Source organism: Microchirus variegatus (genome assembly GCF_963457635.1).
Source record: "Microchirus variegatus genome assembly, chromosome: 13".
NCBI lineage: Eukaryota > Metazoa > Chordata > Actinopteri > Pleuronectiformes > Soleidae > Microchirus > Microchirus variegatus.
In genome coordinates, this window is record NC_139814.1 from 11,278,538 (window position 1) to 11,301,188 (window position 22,651).

Genomic DNA, 22,651 nt, shown 5'->3' on the forward strand with positions numbered 1-22,651 from the left:
AAATAACCTAGTGAATATTTAATTAGTCGAGTCATTGTTGTCAGCTGAACTAGGTCAGGTAGCGTCCACATGTAAAGAAGAACGTTTCAGACCAGCTTGCATTTGAGGTCATCTCTCGGGGATCATGTAGCATAGTGTGCACCTATTCCTAGCACATGAACAACTACTTAAAGGAGTTTGTGTAATTTTCAGAATACTGAAAACCAATGCAATAAATTAATATGAACACTGGAGCAAATTAAAAGTTATATGATCTTGTTTTGTTACATAATCATGTAACAGACGTAACTTAAAGGTGAAAGTATTCACCTTTAAGATGAATTTGTTGTTTTATTTCAGTGTGTTCACCTGTAGTGGCTCTGAGACCCTGCGACCTCGTCCAGCCGCTGCTGCAGCATGACGAGCTCAGTGGCATATCGCTCCTCAGCCTCTATGGCCTTCTGCTGGTAGTGAGCTCTGAGATGCTCCATCTCTTGTCTGTGACTCTGCTCCAGCTGCAGCTGCTTCTCCTGAGCCTCAACCTTCAGCCTCTGTAATTCCTCAGTTATGGGGGTAGATGGTGCACCAGTCTGCTCCTGTGAACCTAACAAAGGTGAGAAATTCAAGATAAGTTAATCTGGACAGCACTAGATGAAACATTAATGATCCTTGAAAAACAAGGTTCCTCTTAAAATCTTCATTAAGTTATAAATGTGTGCATAAAGAAACAAAATTAAAACATTATACTGGCAAGAAAAAAACAGAAATTAGCTGCACGTTTTACAGAATATGCTCATTCCACTGAAAATGTTGTTTGACCTACTGTTGCTTTTCATAATGAGACATAAATTTACCTTTGCTTGAAGAGGAGCTAAAGCTGGCAACCTGCACACGCAGGTCAGAGATCTCCTTCTCACTGCTGCTCTTCAGTTCATCATATGTCATCTGCAACTCCATCATCTGCATCACCAGCAGATGAGTTAATATTTGTCTCTGTTCACACTATCCTCCCTTCTAGCCATTAAACAAACCCAGTCTACAGGTTTTACCTTGTTCCCATCAGCCCTTAGCAGAGTCTGGATTTGTGACAGTCGTTCGTGCTCCTGCTCGATCCTCTCCCTCACCTGCAGAAGACCTCTGTACAGCTCTACAATGACACCAATGTGTATTTTTTAGAAGAGATAAACTGGTTCTGGATCCCTTTTAATACTCATTTGTTTAATTAGATTACATACAAATGTTACATTTTTGCTATATAGGATGCAGTGTGGGATTCTATAACTCTTTGACATAATGTACCTCTGGCTTCAAGTATAATGGAGGTGGATTCACTGGTTTCTGGTCTTTCCTCTGAGGACGGCTGCCAACCGGCATCATCAACACTGTCCAAAAACCCTCCACCAAATATATTTCTAAAAGACTGAAAGAGATACAGTATCATGCTGAGATCATGAAGCTAATTCACAGACATTTAAAAATTCACAATTTGCATTTTGTACTGTATAACTACATTTACACAGAAACACATAATTACCAGAATGATCTCACTGCATTCGTCCGACACAGCTTGTAACATGCGAGTTCTTGGCTCATCTGTGAAAAAATTATACAATCAGACACAGTTGATTTAATATTTAAACTTTTGGGACCCACTGCTCTGCTACAAACACAAAGGCAACCAACATCACATCCGCTCACCGAGATCACTGCGAACACTTTGGTTTTGCAGCTTCAACGCCAGAGAGTGTGTGCGGGCATCGGTCTCCTCCTGCAGCAACTCCAGCTGGGCGGCGTGGATTTGAGACAGGCTGATGCGCTGGGCCTCCATCTGCAACCTGCACTCACCCTGGACACAGGAAGAAGATATCACAGTATTTAACCTGGCTGGAATAAAGGATAAGAGGATTTCTTCTAATATTCCATAAAACTTGACAATGAGACAACAATGAATGGTACTGATAAACTGTTGCTAGTACCTAACAGTTGTATAGTAAATTCATTTTTGAATTGATGGTCTAAACTTGTGTTGTCAGGACACAATCAAATTGTTCATCATTGTGGATATTTGTGCCAAACTTTAAATACTTAACTTAACTTAAAATATGGTTGAATGTTTCTGGTTAGAGCATTAAAAAAAGAAGTGATTGGAAGAATTGGAAGACTCATACAATAAATGTCACTGACAGTTCAAAACTATTTAGGGTGTGCAGCTAATGAAGGGAGCTAAATAATTAAATAACCTAATTCGGTTTCTATGTGTGAGCAGGGGCACAAGCCAGCTGTTTTCAGGATGAGAGGTCTGCCATTATTAATTCTGTAACCGACAACAAAAGGCACGTGATGAGCCCCCTTTCTCCAAGTATGCATTATGCATTAGCACAAATTTGTCAGGGATACACAATAATTAATTTGTGATTCAGTTACCTTTGATGTCAAATGTTTTTTTTTAAGTGCGCCAAGCACATTTTAATTAAGCTGTATTTGAGATGCTTTGTACTCCTTAGTAGTGAATCTGACAGAGCGGGGGGTCCTTTCAAAGCTGTAAGCACTCGCATGTTGTTGCCCAATAACATGGACATAAGAGACAGTAAGTGACTAACAAACAGATGTGATGTGCTGCTACTACACACAATCCCCTACAAGCAGAATAAGTTCAATGATGAAAATTATACCACAAAACCCTTTGAAAACAGGCTGCATTCATTGGCCTTTGGGAATATTGTGGCATGTTGAGAGATTAAGGATCTTGTGAAATTGGTAGATTTCATAGGTGTATGAGTCATGTAATGATACTCTGCAGCTCTCCACAAGTTTCAGAATTTTTTTTTTTTTAAGTTTACAGGATCTTACATATAGTAATTGCTGCAAGGAAAATTCTTCTGACTCAACAGCTCTCCGAGATCACCGCCCAATGATCATCCTCCACTAACCAACAATGTAATAATGTACGTTATATCCTTCTTGTAGCAGCTGTACATGTTTTGAGAGCTTTCTTACTTTCCAACTACGGACACCTTCTTCTTCTTCTATTGGCTTCTCCCTTTAGGGCACATCATCTGCCTCCATCTTGCCCTATCCCTTGTGTCCTCTTCTGTTACAGACTGTTCTGTCATGTCCTCGTTCACAAAACCCATTATACTCCTGTGGTCTTCCTCTTCTCCTCCTGTCTGGCAGCTTGCTGCTATACTTCTGTCACACATCACCCCTTGACACCTGTCTCCACCCACTCCACTCTGCCTGTACTTTCTTCTTCACCTCTCTTGTGCCCCGTCCATTGATTTGGGAGGTTGACCACAGATATTTAAACTCATCCATTTTCTCTATGTCTACTTCTTGTATCTTCCTACAACTATTGACACCAACCCTACTAAACAACTTTTCATGTTCAGTTTCCTGCTTTCTAAACTATTAGGGAGCACTGATAACACACATGAGCAAATATAATGACAGTATAAAGAGTTGGTATTCATCAGGCTGAAAAATACAAAACATACGTTAGCATCTATTTATTGAGCTTGATAGTGTATGATGTACTTCAGCTAAGTCGCAGGCAGGATGTAAGCTTAAGTGACATTTACATGCTCAGTAGTCTCGTCTCCTTCCTCTGCTCTCTGGCACACAACAGGCTCAGTCTGGTGGTTGTCTGTCTGCTCGCTCACCTAAAAAAGAAAGTATATTATTTTGTTAAATACTCTTTAAAAAACATCCCTATACAGATAGAGTCGAATACATATATGATGGAAACAAGGACAGGATGCAGAATTATGGATCACTTCCTGAGAGGGAAAGAACTAAAAATGATTCACTGCATTTTGTCATGAAAGAATATTGAGCATTATCTATTTTATTTCAATTCTGTTTCAGAGTTAAGATTATTAAATATGCAGATCAGCTTTACATGAGTTTGGTTATTGTGTGAGAGTACACAGAACCTCATTTTAGCACTAATGTCAACTGTACAAATGTATTTTCACAGAACAACAAAGTCAGACAGTATCTAATAAAAAGTATTTTTCGCGCATTAATAATCATCAAAAGCAAACACTAAATATGACAAATTAAAGATAAGAAGTGTTTTTGGTCACCGCACTAAACTGAAAACAAGATGTTCCAACCCAGGAGGTGACGATACAAAACACAGATGTGGAATGGTAGTCAGACACTGTTCACTGTCTTTTGCCTGGTGTAACTAAGACACAGTGTGAAGTGACACAGACACAGAAGTGACTGGGGTAAAATGGCTTCTCACCTCAAACCCTTCACTCCCTGCAGGATGGAGAGAAACTAGAATGTACACATTTCTACAAAATGGCAATGATTCAAACCTATCAGAAAACTGTGGGTGATTGTTTTTCTATAATCCTGATTTCAGACCAAACCAATGTGAGAATCAGAATCAGTGGACTAGGAGCATCAAATGAGAACAGATCATAAATATTGTATGGTACACCTTTAAAAGTAGAAATGAGCAGAATATAGATAGATTCTTGACACCTTATTGCTTTGTGCAGTTTGTACGATCTGTATTTTCTCTACCACAATATTTTTATTACCACATTTAATCCCTTCATCAAAATCCTTCACAAACTTGATGATAAAAACAATCTCTTTCAAAACAACAGTGTCAGTCAGCTCAGCTCAATGCTACCTTTGGGAACAAGCTTGCAGTCAGTTTTTAATCATGACTGTGACTATAGAGAAATCATGACATTGCTTGGATGCCTCAGCCATTATAGCTTTCAAGCATTTTGTGGCTATGAATGCAGTGCAGGGATTTTTGATGAAGCTAGTAATGACATTAAATATCACATGATTTATTATGAATGTGATAAATGCTGCTTAAACTGCACTCTTTATTCCTTTGGACACAGTTTTTGAAAAGCCCCTGAATCGTTCAAACCTGTAATTAAATCTGACTTACACAGATAAAAGGCAGTGCGACTGTTTCAGTGAGAAGTGGTGCAGTAGATGCATGCGAGTGCCTACCTGTTTGTTGATTTCGTCTCCATCTCCCTGGTACTCGTCAGTGGAGTCCTCCTTACTGGACTTCTCCTGTGAACATGACATAACCTGCCTCTCCATCTGAGGCTGCTTCCCCTGTGCTGCAACACTTGTAGCTCTCTCCTCCTCTGCCACTGCCTCCTCTTCGTCCTCCCTTTGTCTTTCTTCTCTACTGTCTGACGGAGAAGTGCCCAGTTTGCGATCTTGCTTCAACCTCTGCCGTCTCTTACGCCTGTTTGACCCTGAGGCTGTGGGCTTCTGCAGCGAGGATCGTCCTTCAACAGGTCCCTCCCCCGAGGACTGGACTGTTGCTGCAGAGGGAGGCTGTGAGAGCTGCTGGACATCCAGGGTCTGTCGGATGTTGCCTCTCTCAGCTTCAGCTGCCTGCAGCAGGGACTGAAGAGCCTTTATCTCTTCTCGCAGAGATTGCATCTGAGAGTGATGATCTTTAGAAGCTTGCTCTTCTTTCTGGAGCTGAGCTTTTCTTTGGGCATCTTGCCCCCTCATCTGCTCTTGTTTCTTTCCCAATTCTTCTTCTAGGCTTTCATTTTGGGACATGACCTTTGTGTTTTCTTTTCTTACTTTTGTCAGCTCTTCTTCCAGCTGCTCCACTTTGATCCCTGTGAGCATCAGTTGCTCTGTAACTTCAGAAAGTCTCCCAGCCAGGCTTTGCTCCTCTGTCAAAGTAATATTAAGCTTCTCCGTTAGCTCAGTAATATCTTTTTCGACCAAAGCTTTACCATCTGTAATAGTTCCCTCCATTTTGATATCTCTGCTGCTCTTCAGCTCCTGTATCTGTGACTGAAGGCTTGTCATTTCCACCTCAAACTTAAGTGTCTCATTTAGTGTCCTTTCTTCTAACTCTTTCTTTGCATCAATGAGGCACATGTATTCCTCCTTCAGCTCCTGATAATTTACCTCAAAATTCTTCTCAGCAAAAGAAAAAGTTGTCTTTTGGTTTTCAATTTTTTCTCTAAGCAAATCTACTTCTTGTTGTATTTGATTTTTCTCTGTTGTCAGTGTCTCAATTTTTAAGCATTTTGAGTCCAACTCTTCCTTTAATGTGTTATTAGATTCTGTTAAAGTCTGACTTTCTAACTCAACCTCTTTCCGTTTGTTCTCCCAGGATTGTTCTTTGTCTTTTGTCTTCTTTTCAAGCACATCTGTCTTTTGTACCAATGTCTGAATTTCGCTTTCCATTCTAGCTCGTTCTTCTCCTCCCTTTCTCAGTTCCTCAAGCTCCACCTGAAGCTCTTGGAGCTGCTGGACAAGTTCGTCTGCTTTGGAGCTGTGCAAAGCTACTTTCAGATCTTCTTTCAAGTCAAATATTTGATGCAAAAGCTCATCTCGCTCTGTGGCAAAATGACCCTTTTCTTGTTGCGTCAAACGCAGTTCTTCTTCGTAACTCAAGCGTAGCTCATCCAATGCTTTCTGATGTTTGATAGCAGCTTCATTAAGGAGGTTCTCTGTGTTCAAGAAGCTCTCCCTCTGCAGTTCTTCCCGCAGAGAGGTGAGTTCTTCCTCATGGCTGAACAGAAGCTGAGTCCTTAGCCGTTCCAACTCGGCTTCCTGTGACTCTGCCATGCGGTCCAGCACTGCATCTTTCTCTCTTTCAAGCATCTCCAACTTGATCTTGTAGTTGGTTACTTCTGACTCGTGTTTTATTTCTGTTTCCTGTGCAGCTTCCTGAGCAGCAGCCAGTTCACCTTTCAGACTGTCAATCATCTCCTGGAGGCGCTGCACTTCATCTTGTAGACTATCCTGAGATTTGAGATTGTGGGAAACCAGCTCCACTTTTTTATTAGTAGAGTGAAGATTCTGGAGAAGATCCTCAACCTGAACCTGCAGGTTGAACTTTTCTTGGGTAACTTGACTCAGCTCATGGTCAGTTTTATCATGCATTGCTTGGGATTCTTCTAATGTCTCCTGAAGTGCATTAATCTTCACATTGAGCCTGTCCATGTCAGAAGTGCTAACAGCGGAGTTCTGAGACAGTTGTGCTTTTAGTAATTCAAGTTCAGTGTTATGTAGCTCAGTCATTTGCTCCATTTTCGCTGCATGTTGCAAATTAAGCTCCTGCTTCATTTGGACAATTTGCTGGCCATACATTTCATCCAGCTCTGCCCTGAGAACTTCCAGCTTCCTCGCAATCTCATCCTGCGTTTTTTGGATGGCGTCACTCTCAGACAGGCTGCCTTGGTGACAGCGCTTCTGTAGGTCCTCCACTGTGCCCATGAGCTGCATGATTTCATTAGAAGACATTCGCTCTTTCTGTCTAGAGGTTGAAAGTTCATCTTTACAAATTTCCAACTCTTCTCGCTCTTTCTCCAGTTCTAATTTACAACTTTCCTTTTCACCTCGACAGCTTTCCAAGTCAGACTTGGTGCTCTCCAACTCATCGAGGCATTTTTGAAGCTCTGATTCTTTTACAGACATTTGCTGCTGGAGACCGTGCAGGCATTTTTCAGAAGACTCAAGCTCATCCTTGAGCTGTGTAAGGGAGCAGTCCCTTTCTGCTATGACTCTCTTTTGCTCTGCTATGATCAAGTCATTCTCACCAGACTGTTGCAAACTATTTTCATTTGTCCTTCCAACATGAGCAAGTTCCTCTCTGAGCAGGACCAACGACTGCTCATGCTCTGTAATTATTGCAGTTTGCTGTTGAATAAACATACTTTTCTCTTCCAGAGTTTGTGCAGAAGACTCCTCAGCGGTTCTCAACTCTGTCAGCAGCTGCTCCTGACTTGCAATGACTTTTTCGTGTTCTGCGATCAGCAGGTCCTTTTTGTTTATCCTTTGCGTAAATGACTCTTGTGAGCTTCTTTCCGACTACAAATAAAACAAAGGATAAAACAAAGAACATAACATAAATGTCTATAATATACCTGACATGCAACAAGCAACACATTGTCAATTCCTTACCATCTCCATCCCGTTGACTTTGAGTTGCAGCTGGCCAATGTGCTCCAGTTGTTCACTGCTCGTCTCCTGATGCTTTCTGACCTCAACGTTCATTTCCTCCAGCTGCTGTTGGTAGTGGACAAGCTGCTGCCTGGCCTGCAGAAGATCAGCTGCTGTACTGCTGTGGCTGGTGTTCCTCAGTGTCTCACCCGCCTGCAGCTATGATTATTAGCCAGAGAAGAGGAAAAGAAAAAGATTTTAGTTCCTGTTAAGAATATGTTCAAGCTTGTCCTCACACACACACACATATTACTTGTGAATTTAATAAAAACAATTGAGAAATGCAAAGAAATGACTGTAAAAAGGATAGACAAAAGAAATAATTTAAAAAACACTTTCAGGCTTCCTACCAGCTGGAACTGAATTTGTAATTTTTGGCTTTGTTCTGTCAGTTCCAGGAATTCTTTCATAATCTCATCTTTCTCTTTTCGAGCCTGCTGAAGGTTAGTCGTGAGCTGGGTGATGATGCCATCTCGCTGCTTCAGAGCAGCTTCAAAGTCTTGCAGCTATAAAAGGTAAAATGGCAAAGTAATTAGACCTCATATACAGTTTAATGTTGGCATCATACAACAGCAAGAATGTACAAACGCTGAAGTACAAGGTTATGATCAATAATACTGTAATAAATATCAATCAGATCTCTACCTGCTGTACTCCCTCTGTACCAAAGACGGCTCTTATATCTTCAAGCTCCTGACTCAGCTCCTGCACTGCCTGGGTCTTGGCAGAAAGTGCATCCTCCATATCCTGGATTGTACCTCCCTTTGTCACCTGTTGGAGATGCTCCACCTCCTCCTGAACAGGAATATAACGGAATGAAGTAACAAAGCCTTTGCATGGCTTTGGTAAACGATCAAAGCAATAGTTTCAAGACTGAGCTTAGCTCTTCGTCACCACCAGGGCAACAGCAGTTAGTAACAGAAGCCAGGAGCCATATACAAGAAATAATGACTGAAATAAAAAAACACTGCTGTGACCAAAATCAGCTTTACAGATGCTGGTGAAAGTGCCCAGAAGAACCACGACACAAAGCAGTTTAGTAAAGTATGTCAAAGTACGGCAAATAGATCTGGGAATTGTAAATAAGAAAACAAGTGCAGCTGAAGTTCTATCAAAGTTAAGCGTGTTCTTATGCAATTTCATGAAATACATTACGTTCAATTACAGGCACACTGACATGTTTCAAACAATAATTAGTGCTACAGATTCATTCTAACTGAATCAATGCACTGGTACTCATCCCCAACACCTCACTATTCAAGTTATAAGATTGGCTCTCTCCTCTCCCTGATGTACGTGTTGATCAGTTCTGTCTGCTTTGTTCAAGAAGAGAGAACAGGTCTTTGTGCAACATCTCCTGTTCTCTCCCCTTCAAGCACTTGACTGTTCTGTCACTTCATTTCCACCACTCAGCCTCCCTCACACCATCGTCCTCAGCTTTAAGACATAATGTCAATGACATAACTCAATGTCATAAAGTCATGCTTTATAATGACAATGTTAAGATAACTGTAGGTTAAAATTGCAGTAGTTCTACACCATGGTCAACAAATACCAAACAGTATATACTGTAGATATATGGTTAGCTTAAGTACAGCATAAAACAGACATGGTTAGTGGGTTACAGGAAATCTTGCAGAAAACGACAATGTTAAGCAGAACTGAGAGTCAATACAGCAGCCAGAGTGTTTGCTAGCAGAGTCTCAAGCAGTGCCAAAAGAACTGCCTGATCAGATTACTGTACCCAGATAAAATCCCTCGGAGACATCATGAGATTCTCGATCATCTCATCATGGAGCCCATTCACCTGATAATTTACAATACTGTCAGTGACGTTTGAAAACTGCAAAGTCAATGTTATTTCAGAAATTCTCCCTCTGCTAATTTCTATAAAATATCTTTCTTTGAAAACATCCTGAATGTTGGCTTGACTGAATGTATACACATATATCCCTACATATTTAGGGATGCACAAAATTATCCACACAAAATTGATACCAGCTGATATTGGTTTAAAAAAATTATTATCGGATATCAGCAAACTGACATTGTTTCTTTGATTGTCTTACGGTCAAATAGGATGTATGGTAGCCAGTGGAGACACACTTTAAAGTTAATTATGCACCAAAAAAAAAAAACATCATCACCTGTCAATTTGAATGACTAAGCAGATAATGATGGCACTGACTGATGGTAACAAACAGTCATTTTATCAAGCTACATGTAGATAAAGAACAACATGGCAACTAGAAGCAGGTCTCATGCTAATTCTTCACGCACTATGATCAATAGCTTCCCTGTCTGAAAGTGATGGTGCAACCATCAATCCCTGATGACAGGCTAACACAAGCAGTCATATGTAGATATGCATTAATGTAAATCTGTGTGAGAAACATCTTGATTTCACATCAAATTAAATGTAAAGAAATTATATATAGGCTGAGAAAGGTGATCTAACCTCTGAGGAATAATCTTCGGCAGTAGTGGACACTTCGCTCTCTGGCTGAAACAGAAGAAGAAAAATAGAATGAATCAACAGAGCACAAAGAAACATTGAGGGAGTATACATTAAAGACCTCAGATTGAAATTAGTGTTCTAGTGCTAGTGAAAGTGTTTCCTGTAGTCTTCCCAGTCTGCAATACAATATAAAATCCTCATTTTCATGTTTAAAACTATCTTCTGTCCTATCTCAGAAGGCGCTTTGCATTCAAGCATCAGTGTAACCTACTTCTCCCATACACGTGTTTCCCGCTCCCACAGAGTAATGACGGCCATTACTGAATTCTATTTTCAATTTCATTCTTCAGTCATACAATGAAACTGTGTAGGGTCTGGAAGTGATTTTGGACTTTGCTTTAACTGAGAGCTGAAGTTGAGCATTAACTCAAACTGTGAGCAGCTACATTCATAAAAGTGGATTATTGTAAAAGCCAGATCCACTTGAAATTGCAAAATACAAGGTTTTGTTGATTTCAGGGGGAAACAAATATTTTGTTTTTTCAGATCTTTACCCCATTTTTTCAAAGCAATTTGTAAAAAATGTGTTGCCAGGATTCTTGTTTTTGGTTCACTGTTTCTGGTTAAAACAACAGACACCACAATCATTTTTTTTATAATATCAGTATCAGGACTGATCTAGTGACATAGCCATCAATTAAATGTGCCAGACACATTTAAATATTTTTTTAATTATGCTAGAGATACAATCTGACACATTATTTGGTAAGCTAATACAGTATGTTTTTTTCTTTAGACTGTGGCCATAATATGTGGGCAGATAATCTTTGATAAGTAAGCTTGATGCAAAGTCCTCCGTCAAGCTCAGATGTCTAAGAGGCATCCATGAGTCAACACTTGCATTTGCAATTATGTCTCTCAGATGCCTGTGAAAGAACAGCAGTGACATTAAGGAAAACTTTGTTTCCACAGCAACTCTTTAAAAGCACACAGACAGAAACATCATCGCAAAAATCTCTGTTCTGAGAACAATAACAATGATAGGGAGCAAACAATATGTCTGCATTTTAAATTCATGGTCACTACTGTGTATGTTTTTTTTAATATGCATGACTTTCACTTGTCACTTCATAGCTAGTTTTCCCACTGCTATATGAAACAGTTGTTGGTTGCCCCAAAGGTAAAAAAATAAATAAATAAATATGATCATTATTATTATCAATAATACTGAGAGTAATAATATAACATTAACCCTTAATTTCTGATGAAATAGTTGCAAGGCCACTAGATTTGGTCACAAGACTGACACAACTTAACTGGTTTAAAGGCAGTCTGTTTTCATGGCAACCAGTAGTTTTGTGAGCATGTAATGTATCAAAATATACAGAGGGTTGAGGGAAAAAGAGGCTACAAGGTGCCGATAAAAAAGTGACTCAGACGGCTCAAATAAAAAAAAAAATGCATGTAAGGGCCTTAGACCATGGCATATTTTATTTTATTTTTTTTCGTTTTACAGGATAAAGGAGCAGCTGGAATATTGATTATGTTTTCATTTACCCATAGGAATTCATTCAGGTTTCAAGCAAGGTCACATATGGTTAAAACCTTTACAGACCCATTACAATTTCAAGGCTTTTTATGAAAAATCACAAACCGTACCAGATATTAAATATCTGACATTCTGTCACGAACACATAAAATGATAAAAATGTTATCATTTGCTACTAATAATAATATTAAATAATATTTGGAAACCCTGTTGCATCTTTCATCACAAGACACCAATTTATTCAACTCGCCTCCTTGGGTCATGTGTATTTTAGTCAAAAATGGAACTAATTAATGCAAAAATGTTCTATTTCAGCCTGGACTCTTTAAATTTAATGAACACAACTTGTCATAACTCATTCAGCTCCAGGAAACAAAAACTCAGAGGACTATTATCATTTCCACACAGATAGATGGCTATGGAGCTATAGGACAAGTACAAAATACTTATTAAAAACTGGAAAAAATCTAGATATGTTCTTGTTGCAGGAAAGGCATTTATAACATGAATAAAATCAAGTGCAGCATCAAAGATAGGAGGACAGGTGAATGTAAAAACTATCTATGAATTGATAGGAAATGAGTATCTACCTCTATAGTGTAGGTCTGGTCATGCTTCACAGTCTCGCCGCTTCGCAACGTCTTTGCGAAGGTAAACTCTGTGGTGTGTGGGTCTTTATTTCCTTCTTGCGATCCATCTCTTCCTCCACCTGAGACCTCGTCCACATCTGCAGACTGATCAGGATCGACCTCCAGTCTTCCCTGTGAATCCCCCTCGGAGTCCTCCCCTGTCCTCTTTTTTTTCTTCTTCTTCTGCTTCTTCTGGGAGTCCGCGTAAGCTTTTCTCTGGCGGTACTCAGCCAGCTAGAGAGGAAAGAGGGAAACAGGCAAAGTTTTATATTATGATATTATAACATGAGTAACCTGTTCAGTATTAGTCTCGTCTACACTCCAAGTCATTGTCTCCTTTCAGATCTTTGTTTGTCTCACCCTGACACTAAGACATTAAGAAATTAACACAAAATTAATCTAAATCACATTTTTTTGTCCAACTATGCAGTAAATACATCTGAAAAATCAAACGTATTTAAATTGAAACCTACGCCGTCTCTGCACAGTTTGGGTAAACTCAAGCGAAACATGGTGTGGCCCTACAAAGGCTTGTTCCCAGCTCCAAGTGATTCCTTCCTCCCTGTGTCCGTATGACATGACACATGCCTCTTGCCATGCCAGGTGCTAATCCTAACTAAAGGGATTACATGTTTAAACTATGTCAGTCATCCAATCAAACAGCCAATAACATGTTTTCCCAAACAGTGTTAAAATTCTGATTCCCTGGTTTTCTGAGCACCAAAACAAACCTTTTAACACTGAGGTCTAAGTATTTTAAATTATGAGCATCTACAAACTTTTTTTGAAGGGTTTTAAAGCACCAATCTCCACATGAGAGCACTTGTGTGTAATGAGGTTTCATGTTTGCTGTTGGAGCTCATACTAACCAGTCATTTTCTGCACAACAGTGTCATGATTGTTTTTGTCTAAAAATATACATTTTCCTCGAAATACATAAACCAATACATACAGTGGTTACAGTGGACCAAAACATTAAATGTATTTTGTTTTTTCAGGGTATACATATAATCTGCATTTTCCTTACAAAACTATGTGATGTGGTGCAAATGATGTGAAAAATTAAGTTAATCTTCATTTTCATAATGTTACTCACTTATTATCTTAATTCCTCTTATCTGTTGGATGTGTATGTGTATAAAGAATATATATGTGTATAAAGAATATATATATGGTGAAAGTGTGCTTTTCCTACAATTAGGAAGTTATTTCAAGGACAATTCCAAGAAACATTTATATAGCATTTTTACACCCAGTGTCATGCTGAAATAGCTTAAGAAAACCTGTAAACCTAATGTGATCACCTGGCCCACACGTATAATTATGAGGTGAAGCCATACGTTACATGACCATGTGTGCTGCCCTAATCTTATTTCCAGGTTCCTCTCATTCTCTGCCTCTTTGAACAGTGAGTATTTCAGATGTAAATTATAAATGAACAGCAGGTGTCAGAAAATGGGTGGCAGACTCAGCTGAGCAGGGCAGACAGCAGGAGCTACAGGTGTCACACCACAGGTGCTGCATGGATTGCCGTAGATATTGATAGGCAGTTGCCAAGGATACTGTGCCAGTGCCTGCTTACCTGTCAGGGAAATGGCTCTCTGCCATGACTAGACATTGTGGTATAGATCTAGACCACATCAACCATCAGGAGATTCATGTGATTCATTAGAAAAATAGAATATTTGAGAGGTTTGAAGAAGGAAGTTTTTATTTGCTGCAGCTTGCTCTCACCAACAAACACTTACAGCTAGGAATAGTTCAATACCACTTTTTTGTGCCCAATACAAATATTGATTTCACAAAGTAACATTTCTAAAAATATAAGTCCGATATGGTCTTCTCCCTCTTCAGTATCAATGACATTTGTGCTAATGTATTAACCACTTCGCTACACCCAAAAACATACTGCAGACATGTGCAACTATCTCATGTCTTTGTCAGAAGATGGTGGTGGCAGAAATCTCTCTTTAAAGTGTCTGTAAAGTGATGAAGTGAAAATATCTCTTCTGACTTCGTCACCCCACAGGAAATATGCTACTAACCACCACCGACTCTGAAAGATAAAAGAAGTTGCAGCTCAGTGTTTAAATATTAGGTTTCAAATTATGTATAATTCAGCAAGAGTCTCTACTCGGAGACGATGGGGGGGTGTCCACTGAGGGACACACACATACTGGTTTATAAGCTTTAGTGGGGACCAAAGACTAAAAATGTCACTGTTCGTATAGAATGTAATCGTAAACACAAAAAGCAACATTCTGATTGAACATAAAGCATGTATGTGAACATGTCCATGTTCACTGGAGTAGTTTTGTCCTCTCCTCCAAAACTCCACTCAAACTGGTTTATTCGCTTTAGTGGGATACAAATTCCACAAAAGCTGTTGTTCACCATTGTTTGTACAGAATATTAAAATAAATGCTCCGGTATCAAACAACGTGCTTAGCAAACATGCAGAGAAGTGATAATTTCAGCAATTTACATACTGTAAACAAAAACTCTCTGCTCTCCGTCTTCCTCTTTGTCTATCAGTGCTACCTGCAGCCTCACAGCAGGAGTCTGCTCTTCTTTCTGTTCTTCTTCTCTACTTGATTTCCTTGATGCAAGACAAAGACATCTTAGCTAGCTAGTAAACCAAAGGTAAGCAGGTGCAGTTACTCAAAACTGAATGGGAAACTTTTTAGTCCTCATTTCTCAACAGTTATCATTTTTCTGTTCCCAGTCACCATTTTCTGACAATTATAATGAGTGAAGAGGAGAAACATTGATTTACAGGCAGTGTAAAGCATAGTGCCTGTTTTGAATGAAGCATTTTAGACCATGTTTAGGTTTTTCCTGTTTTACAATATATGATCCAGTGAATTTGGCCAGTATCGGACCAATTTGGACTGATTCTGAGTATCATATCAGCCCAACCTTCTTGTAGCACAGATTTTGCTTTAGGTAACCACTAATTCTGAGTCCTGCAGGAGCAAAGCCAGCTTAAAAGCAGGCGCCCTTTTTTTTTGACTGGACTTGTTTGGTGATTCCGTACAAAAGGTTAGAGGTGGAAACAACAGAGCTGTGAGTGGGTGTCATGATCACGTCCCCCCACCTACAACACACGGCTAAAAAGCTCAAAGGGCTCTTGATCTGTGTCTCTGCACCTCCTCCTCCATGCTCCAACCCTCATCCAAATATACCCACCTATCTGTATTTTCAGTTTTATCAAATACCAGGGCACATGGTGTGGGACATGAATGAATGTCAAGCTCAATAGGAACTTCCTTGTCTGGTGTTCAAATGACAGCAACAAGACTGTCCTTTATTTTCTATGTGATACTCAGAGGACATGAGCAGCAGAAAGCACTTGAAAATCCACTGACTTTAAGTGAAACCCTGCCTCTCATTGAGCTCCTTAATGTAGCAGGCTGCCTTGTTTAGCTGAGCAGACACGAGCATTTGCTGAGCATATGGACTAATGGAGCCTGTGTTGCTATATCACCATCTGGGAAACAGAGACTACGTAGGTGTATCACCATCTGCTGTCTGAAAACATTCATCAAGTGCACTTAAAAAAAAAAATCTAATGACTAACAACATAAACAATGACGTATCTACAGTGGCGAGATCCACAAATGTGTGACTGTAACTTAATGTTGAAGTACGTGGTGTTAATGGTGCAACAATCGTTAATGTTGTGTCTGTCACAAAGGACAATTACTGCATGTGTCTCAGTCTTAAGTCACTCTGGAAATACAAGACATATTTTAGGAGAATATGGTGTTTGAAGAATATGTGTGAGGACATAATATGTCTCATAACTCATAACGTTTATTTATCATGGTTTTGAAAATAAAATGTAAAAAATTACAGTTCTGCGTGACATATGCCGAGGAGTGGAACAAAGCCAGAAAGTCACAGATTCACATCATTAATTAAGAAGTTAAAGATGTCACAAGTCTGTACTGTTGCCAAATAAACTGTTTACAGAAAAGTTTTATCAGAAACTAACAAAGCCGAATGTTGGAGTTGGATTTATGTCCATCTAACACTGCTGCTGCAGTCTTCTCGTGCCCAGAAGGGAAGTTCACAGCTTCCCATGTCATGTCATGTGCCAGTGACCGTACCACAAACTGTGTTAGTCAACACTCGAAAACACAAGGGTTCTGCTTGGATCATCACCAGTAAAGCCACAAACAACAATTCTTTTCATAAACTAATAATTTACTAGTATTTTATTGAAAATACTGTACATATTTGCATTGCAGTGCAGATATAAAATGTAGATTGGTTATTATACTTAGTGTTTTTTGTATAATTTGTTACCATTACACAGTGATATTTTATCAGATGGTGGAAAAAAGCAAATCAGCTAAATATATGGGCCAAAGAAATTGTCATCAGTTATATCCATAACTCTAGTTATGTTCACATTACACTGAGGCACTGCAGCAGAGACAGTGCTTCTTCAAACAGCAAATCACAATCATTAACCCCAGAGGATTTTGTTCTCATTGTCGAAACAACCGTCCCAAAACCATTATAGACAGAAAAATCACCCTCAATTCTTTCTAGAATATCTTCTTATTTTTCATCCTCCTCCACCAGGCCATTTCCTTTCCAACAAATCTAAGCCACAATCAATTTCTAGTACCCTTATAGACTCTTACTGAGGTGCTTGTGCACCATCATCCTCCTAATGACGGCAGCCACGGCTCCCTTCCCAGAAACAGAGGGCAGAGAGCAACACAGTCACATCCTTAAGAAACAACCTCCTGCAAAAACTAAAAAAATTAAAAAACAGCAACAGTGCTTTACATGAGGCACACGTTCCTTTTCATCTTAATGCAGCTACATTATTGTATTACTATAACATGATTTAATTAAGTAACTTCACATGCTATATTTAGGCAGCTGAAGTGCACATACAACATCCTAGGTTGGAATGAAGCCTATGATAATAACAATAATAATAATAATTATAAATATTTATAGTGTGCTTCTCAAGATAGTAAATAAACCCCCCACAAAATAACACATAGCAAATTAATGCCATCTACCAAACTGGAGTTGACCTGAAACTTTGATTAGAATATTTAACACCTCTAATCTTATTAATTGGCATCAAACAGACTGGTATAAGAATTGTAGTGTATGATGGAAGAAAATGAAAGACTAATAGAAACTGCAAAAAACATTCTTTAATCTTGTTATGAACAAACTAGCAAACTACAGACATTAAAGCTGTAAATGAGCTACTGTATAGTGACTAATAGATTATCTTTATGCTGACAGTAAAATCCAAGATATAAATGTTTATTACCAACTTTAAACAATAGAGTGTAAAGTCAAAACAAGCATCTAAAAATCAAAGGGAGTGCTCAGGGACACTCAATCACCATGAACGTTTCTAGAACTGCACAAAAAGTTAGATGTGGCCATAATCCAGGCTGTAGCTAATCAAAACAAGGTAGCTATTATTAGACCTTCACATTGAATTAATCACCTGGAAATCCGTCCTCAAGCAGGACAAGGTGCCAAAGACAGGAGTTTCAAAAGTACTCGTCTGTGCTTGTTGTTTAAATTAGAAATGATAAATAATGTAGCTTGAAAGTGAAACCCTCTGGTATCATTTCCAGCCAATTAATAATTCATGGTGGTCATAATCCATTCATCACAGAGTGATGCAGAGTATGTCCATGCTTAGTCACCTGGAGGATTTACTATTCAGGCCTTAGCTAAGTAGATCAACTTGTACTTCTGTTGTCCTCAGATCCTCAAATACTGCCCGACAATGACACTGTGACACTGACCTTGTCAGGTTTTTCTAAGCCTACTTAGAAAAACGAATTTCTTTTACACATGGTTCAGCAAGTGTCTCCATCAATATGATAATAAGATATATATTTAAGGCCAAAATACCTGTTAAAAGCACAAAAACAAGTATTACAAAGTGTGCATCAGATATTCGCTCCCCTGAGGCCTAATTTTGCAGAGAGATATACTAACAGCAGCTGCTGGCAAAATAAACACACTCTATCCATAATCACAACAATAGAAGCTAACATATTATTAATAACATGTGCTCAGTAGACACAACCAGAGAAGCAGGGAAACAAATAAGCACGAGGGCTGCATCCCTGTGGGCCAAATGAACAAACACTGTATGAGCCCTCCCCTGAGACAATCGGGATAATTCAGAAAATGCTAGAACAACAAATGGACTGGCACGTGTCCCCCTGAAGTAACATTAAACATCAGTGCTGCTCAAAGTACAGAGAGTGACAGACTAATGGACAGACAGAGAAGGAACAGACAAAAGGTTTAAAAAGCTTGAGATGATTTCTTGGAGACAGATGCCCCTCGGACAACCTTAAAGGTCCAGTGTGTAACAATTAATTGTGCGACTGCAACAAACCAAGGACTCCTCCACCCGCCCGTCACTTTCCAAAGCGACTCAGGGAACTACAGTGGCATTCGTGTACAAGAAAGGATGTTGTAATTCTTAATTTGCGTAACTCAAAATGCCAAACACACTCTGGCTCTGTAGAAACATGACAATGCATATTGGCAGCCTCCATAACCCAAGGTATAAAAGGCTAATTCAATATTATTTTTTAATTAATTTTATGCACTTACACAACAAACATACTTATGATAATATATTTAATTTCTGCCAATAAACCCTCCCAAATGTGCTGGACCTTTTACTCTTGACACCCATTCAGCTCTCACTAGTAGGGTTTACTTTATGACGTGTAATGGTAATGGACTACACAAACAAACACAGAGTATGTGTGGAATTGGTAAAAATAAATAAATAAATAAATAAATACCTATTTCTACCAAGTCCACCAAATCGCAGACTTTCCCCTGGTGATTGTAAAAGGTGTCATAAACCATAAGAGCCTGCAAGTTCTTTTTGACCTGACACAATCATACACCATCTTGTGCTCATCATAGCAGTGGTGGGTGCTTTTCAAGAGTCTCAAAAAGATCCATCGTGTTACCCAAGTCTTGCAAAAGAAACTCAATAATGTCACTTTCTTTTTAATTTCCCGAGAGACATTTATAAACAGCAGCAATACATTAGCAGCACATGTCCTGGAACAGTAGCTCAACAACACTAATCCACAGTTAGCACTTTGCTCATTGTCTAGTGTGAGTCAGCACTTGCTTGGGACGGACATTATTTCAAGCACGATATGCAAGAGACTCAGACTTCAACATGGATGCTTAAAAAAAAAAAATGGCCAGTACCTGTACAGCATTTGCTTTAACGTTTCACCATTGCTTGCTAATTGACTCTGACATGCAGTATATCAGTGAGGTTATTTTCTTCCTGCTTGTGAGCACATGCCAATGAGGTACTATGGAGCAAGAAGGTGTGAAATCCTGCACAACAGAGACCCCTTTTATAAACCAAAATGCCAAAGCCATAACTATGGAGATGGTCTTTCCTGAGGTCTCTCCCACTGTGCAAACCTGAAAGCCAAAGGGCCAGGACCAGCGTGTAACTCTGAGCCACTTTTCAAGTCATGATTCTCAATATCAAGTCTTACTATAATGTTTATGAATGTGTGGGATTTGTAGAAAATGTTAAAAACTAGTAGTGGTAACAACTATTAGGATCAGGATATGCAATAAATTAAATTTTTGTAAACATGCTTTACGAAATCACTCTTTTACAGAGAAAAAACTCAAACCTCTACCAAAGCTGTGTTAATACACTCCTCTCTCTTACAACTGTTTTTTTGTTGTTGTTTTTTATCCCAATTTCAGATTTGTAACAGCATCACCACCAAAGTCTAAATATTTCTTCCTTGGGCCATAACCTCAACCACACAACATTTTATCCAAATCCATACTGTTGGTGTTATTCTGCTCACAGAAAAACAAACAAACAGCTGAAAACATAGCCTACTTGGAGAAGGCAATGACGTACATAGGGTATTTGACTAGCGTGGGTCTGCACACAACACATTGCTCTGCTTCAAATGATCATACCACATGATAAGTCAGACAGGATTCATATACAGAGTTATTTGTGGACACAGATACCAACAAATATAAAGATGTTGTTATTGCAAGGTCATGCAAACACTTCACCAGTCAGAGAAAGGCTGAGACAGTGAATCACTTATTTCAGTGCAGCTTATCTCACCAAACATGACTCATTTATCTAATGTACGTGAAAACAAAGATGGTGACGTGGTTCCTTCTCTGGAGCAACAATGTGTATCTGAATTTTTCGAGTGAGGGGTGTCCTGAGTCCTGAGTCATTGTTGATGCTGTTTTTTGATAAAAGTCAATAATAGGAAGACACGTCTTGGATGTGGGGCAATGTTTGCTTTACCTCGTGGGGATGTGTCCTGTAAATCCTGTTCCACCAGCCTGTCAGCCTCACACTTCAGCTGCCTTCTACAAGCTTTTCTCGTCTTCACTTGAGAGTGAATAGTAGTTAGCATTGATGACAATGTGGCAAGGTGTGAGACATTCAGCATCTTTTTTTTTTTACTTACTTTAAGGACAAAAAGGGAGGTCCACTGCGTTGCGATATAACAAAACCAACAGTATGTAAAGATAACATTAAAATTATTTAAGGCAGTAACTACATGACAATACAATCTGAATGAAAACCTAAATGAGCTAAACTCAGTTGGACTAATGGGTTACAGTCAGAACAAGTCTTTTTGTCTCGTCACGTCATAACAGGTATAGGCACACAAAGACTAACAAACATTTCCAGAGCATGTTCTGCGTGTTGCACCAAAAAATATACAGTATAGCAGGGTACGATATACTCAAAATTATGCTCTAAGTTGTAGCTTGAGAATGCAACTTATGACACTGTCTGTCAATGTACTTCTGTGTACTACATCTGAGAAATTATTAACATTACAACAGCAAAGATATTTAATCTCATCAAAAAACTTAAAAGCACACATCTAATCAGCCAATAACAGGCAGAGAGTCAATGCATTAAGGCGTGTAGAAAAGGTCAATGACCTGATGTTCAAATTGAGAATCGCAACGGGAAAACAATTTCATTCAAATGACTTTGAACATGGCAAGATTGTTGATGCCAGATGGAGTATTCCAGAACCTGCTGATCTACACAGATTTTTACTCACTCCTGTCTTGAGGGTTTAAAGAGACTAATTGATAAAGACAAAATATCCAGTGAGCAGCAGTTCTCTGGGCTAAAATACCTCATTGACGACAGGGAGCAGAGAAGAATGACTAGTTAGGTTCTAGATAGATATAAGATTGTAATTCTTGTGTTACAGAAGCACTATATGCGGCACTTGTAAAATTCAACATATAAGAGAAGTGCAAATGGATAAATACTCAACAGCTATGAAGGCAGGCAACAATAACTCCAATATGTACTTGTAACAATAAAGACAATGCACAGCATGTCAAACATATTAGAGCAGTTGGGCTACAGCAGCCGCAGCAGCAGCAGCAGGCCACCCTGGATGACACTCCTGCTACATTACTGGGTGTCCTGTGTACCTAATATAGTGGCAATAGAGTGCAGATGTTGTTACCGTCTACTACACTGACAAAAAGGCATCAAAAGTTGTTGTAAACCGGCACGATAGTGGCTATGGACTAATACAATGTTTGCACATGTAGGGTGAGTGATGAGAATATTAACAAACGTATATTCTGTGTAACATGCATCTGCTGTGACCGCAATATGACAAAGGACACCGTGGCTTGTGGTAGCACACCCACTGACCCCCCTGTCTGACAGAGCCAGCACAGCGCATGTTCGCTGGAACTGACAGCTGAGACGCGAGGTGGCCCCCCCACCCCGGGGGTTCGGGGGAGGGGGCAGGAAAACAGCTGACACATCCAGCTTTGAAAACACAAGTTGTCAACAGCGTTGAGTTACAACTTGACAGCAGTGACAGCATTGTTAACAGAGTTAAGCTAGCACCAGAAACTGAGAGAAGTCCTACCTTAGCTTTACCGGCCTCCAGCTTCTTTTGCCTCTCCTCGTCCTCCATCACCGTTGTCCCTGTGGCGAAAACAAGAGTGAAGGTGCGTCATACGAAACACCGCCGTGAAAAGGGGTGA

The 22,651-nt window shown here is 39.4% G+C and overlaps 1 protein-coding gene across 1 annotated transcript in view; it reads right to left on the reverse strand.

Annotated features, from left to right (window-relative positions):
• Positions 1-22,651, reverse strand: part of akap9 (A kinase (PRKA) anchor protein 9) — a 56,920-nt gene extending 34,269 nt beyond the window's left edge. The window contains exons 1-15 of the mRNA XM_083899925.1: positions 22,534-22,651; positions 12,539-12,811; positions 10,400-10,444; positions 9,686-9,748; positions 8,587-8,736; positions 8,292-8,447; positions 7,903-8,100; positions 4,966-7,809; positions 3,558-3,638; positions 1,678-1,825; positions 1,514-1,572; positions 1,279-1,399; positions 1,029-1,126; positions 834-939; positions 349-583 (exon numbers count right to left, since the gene is read on the reverse strand). Coding sequence (XP_083756051.1) covers positions 349-583; positions 834-939; positions 1,029-1,126; positions 1,279-1,399; positions 1,514-1,572; positions 1,678-1,825; positions 3,558-3,638; positions 4,966-7,809; positions 7,903-8,100; positions 8,292-8,447; positions 8,587-8,736; positions 9,686-9,748; positions 10,400-10,444; positions 12,539-12,811; positions 22,534-22,581 — 4,625 coding nt within the window. The 5' untranslated portion in view covers positions 22,582-22,651. The remainder of the gene's footprint in view (positions 1-348; positions 584-833; positions 940-1,028; positions 1,127-1,278; positions 1,400-1,513; positions 1,573-1,677; positions 1,826-3,557; positions 3,639-4,965; positions 7,810-7,902; positions 8,101-8,291; positions 8,448-8,586; positions 8,737-9,685; positions 9,749-10,399; positions 10,445-12,538; positions 12,812-22,533) is intronic.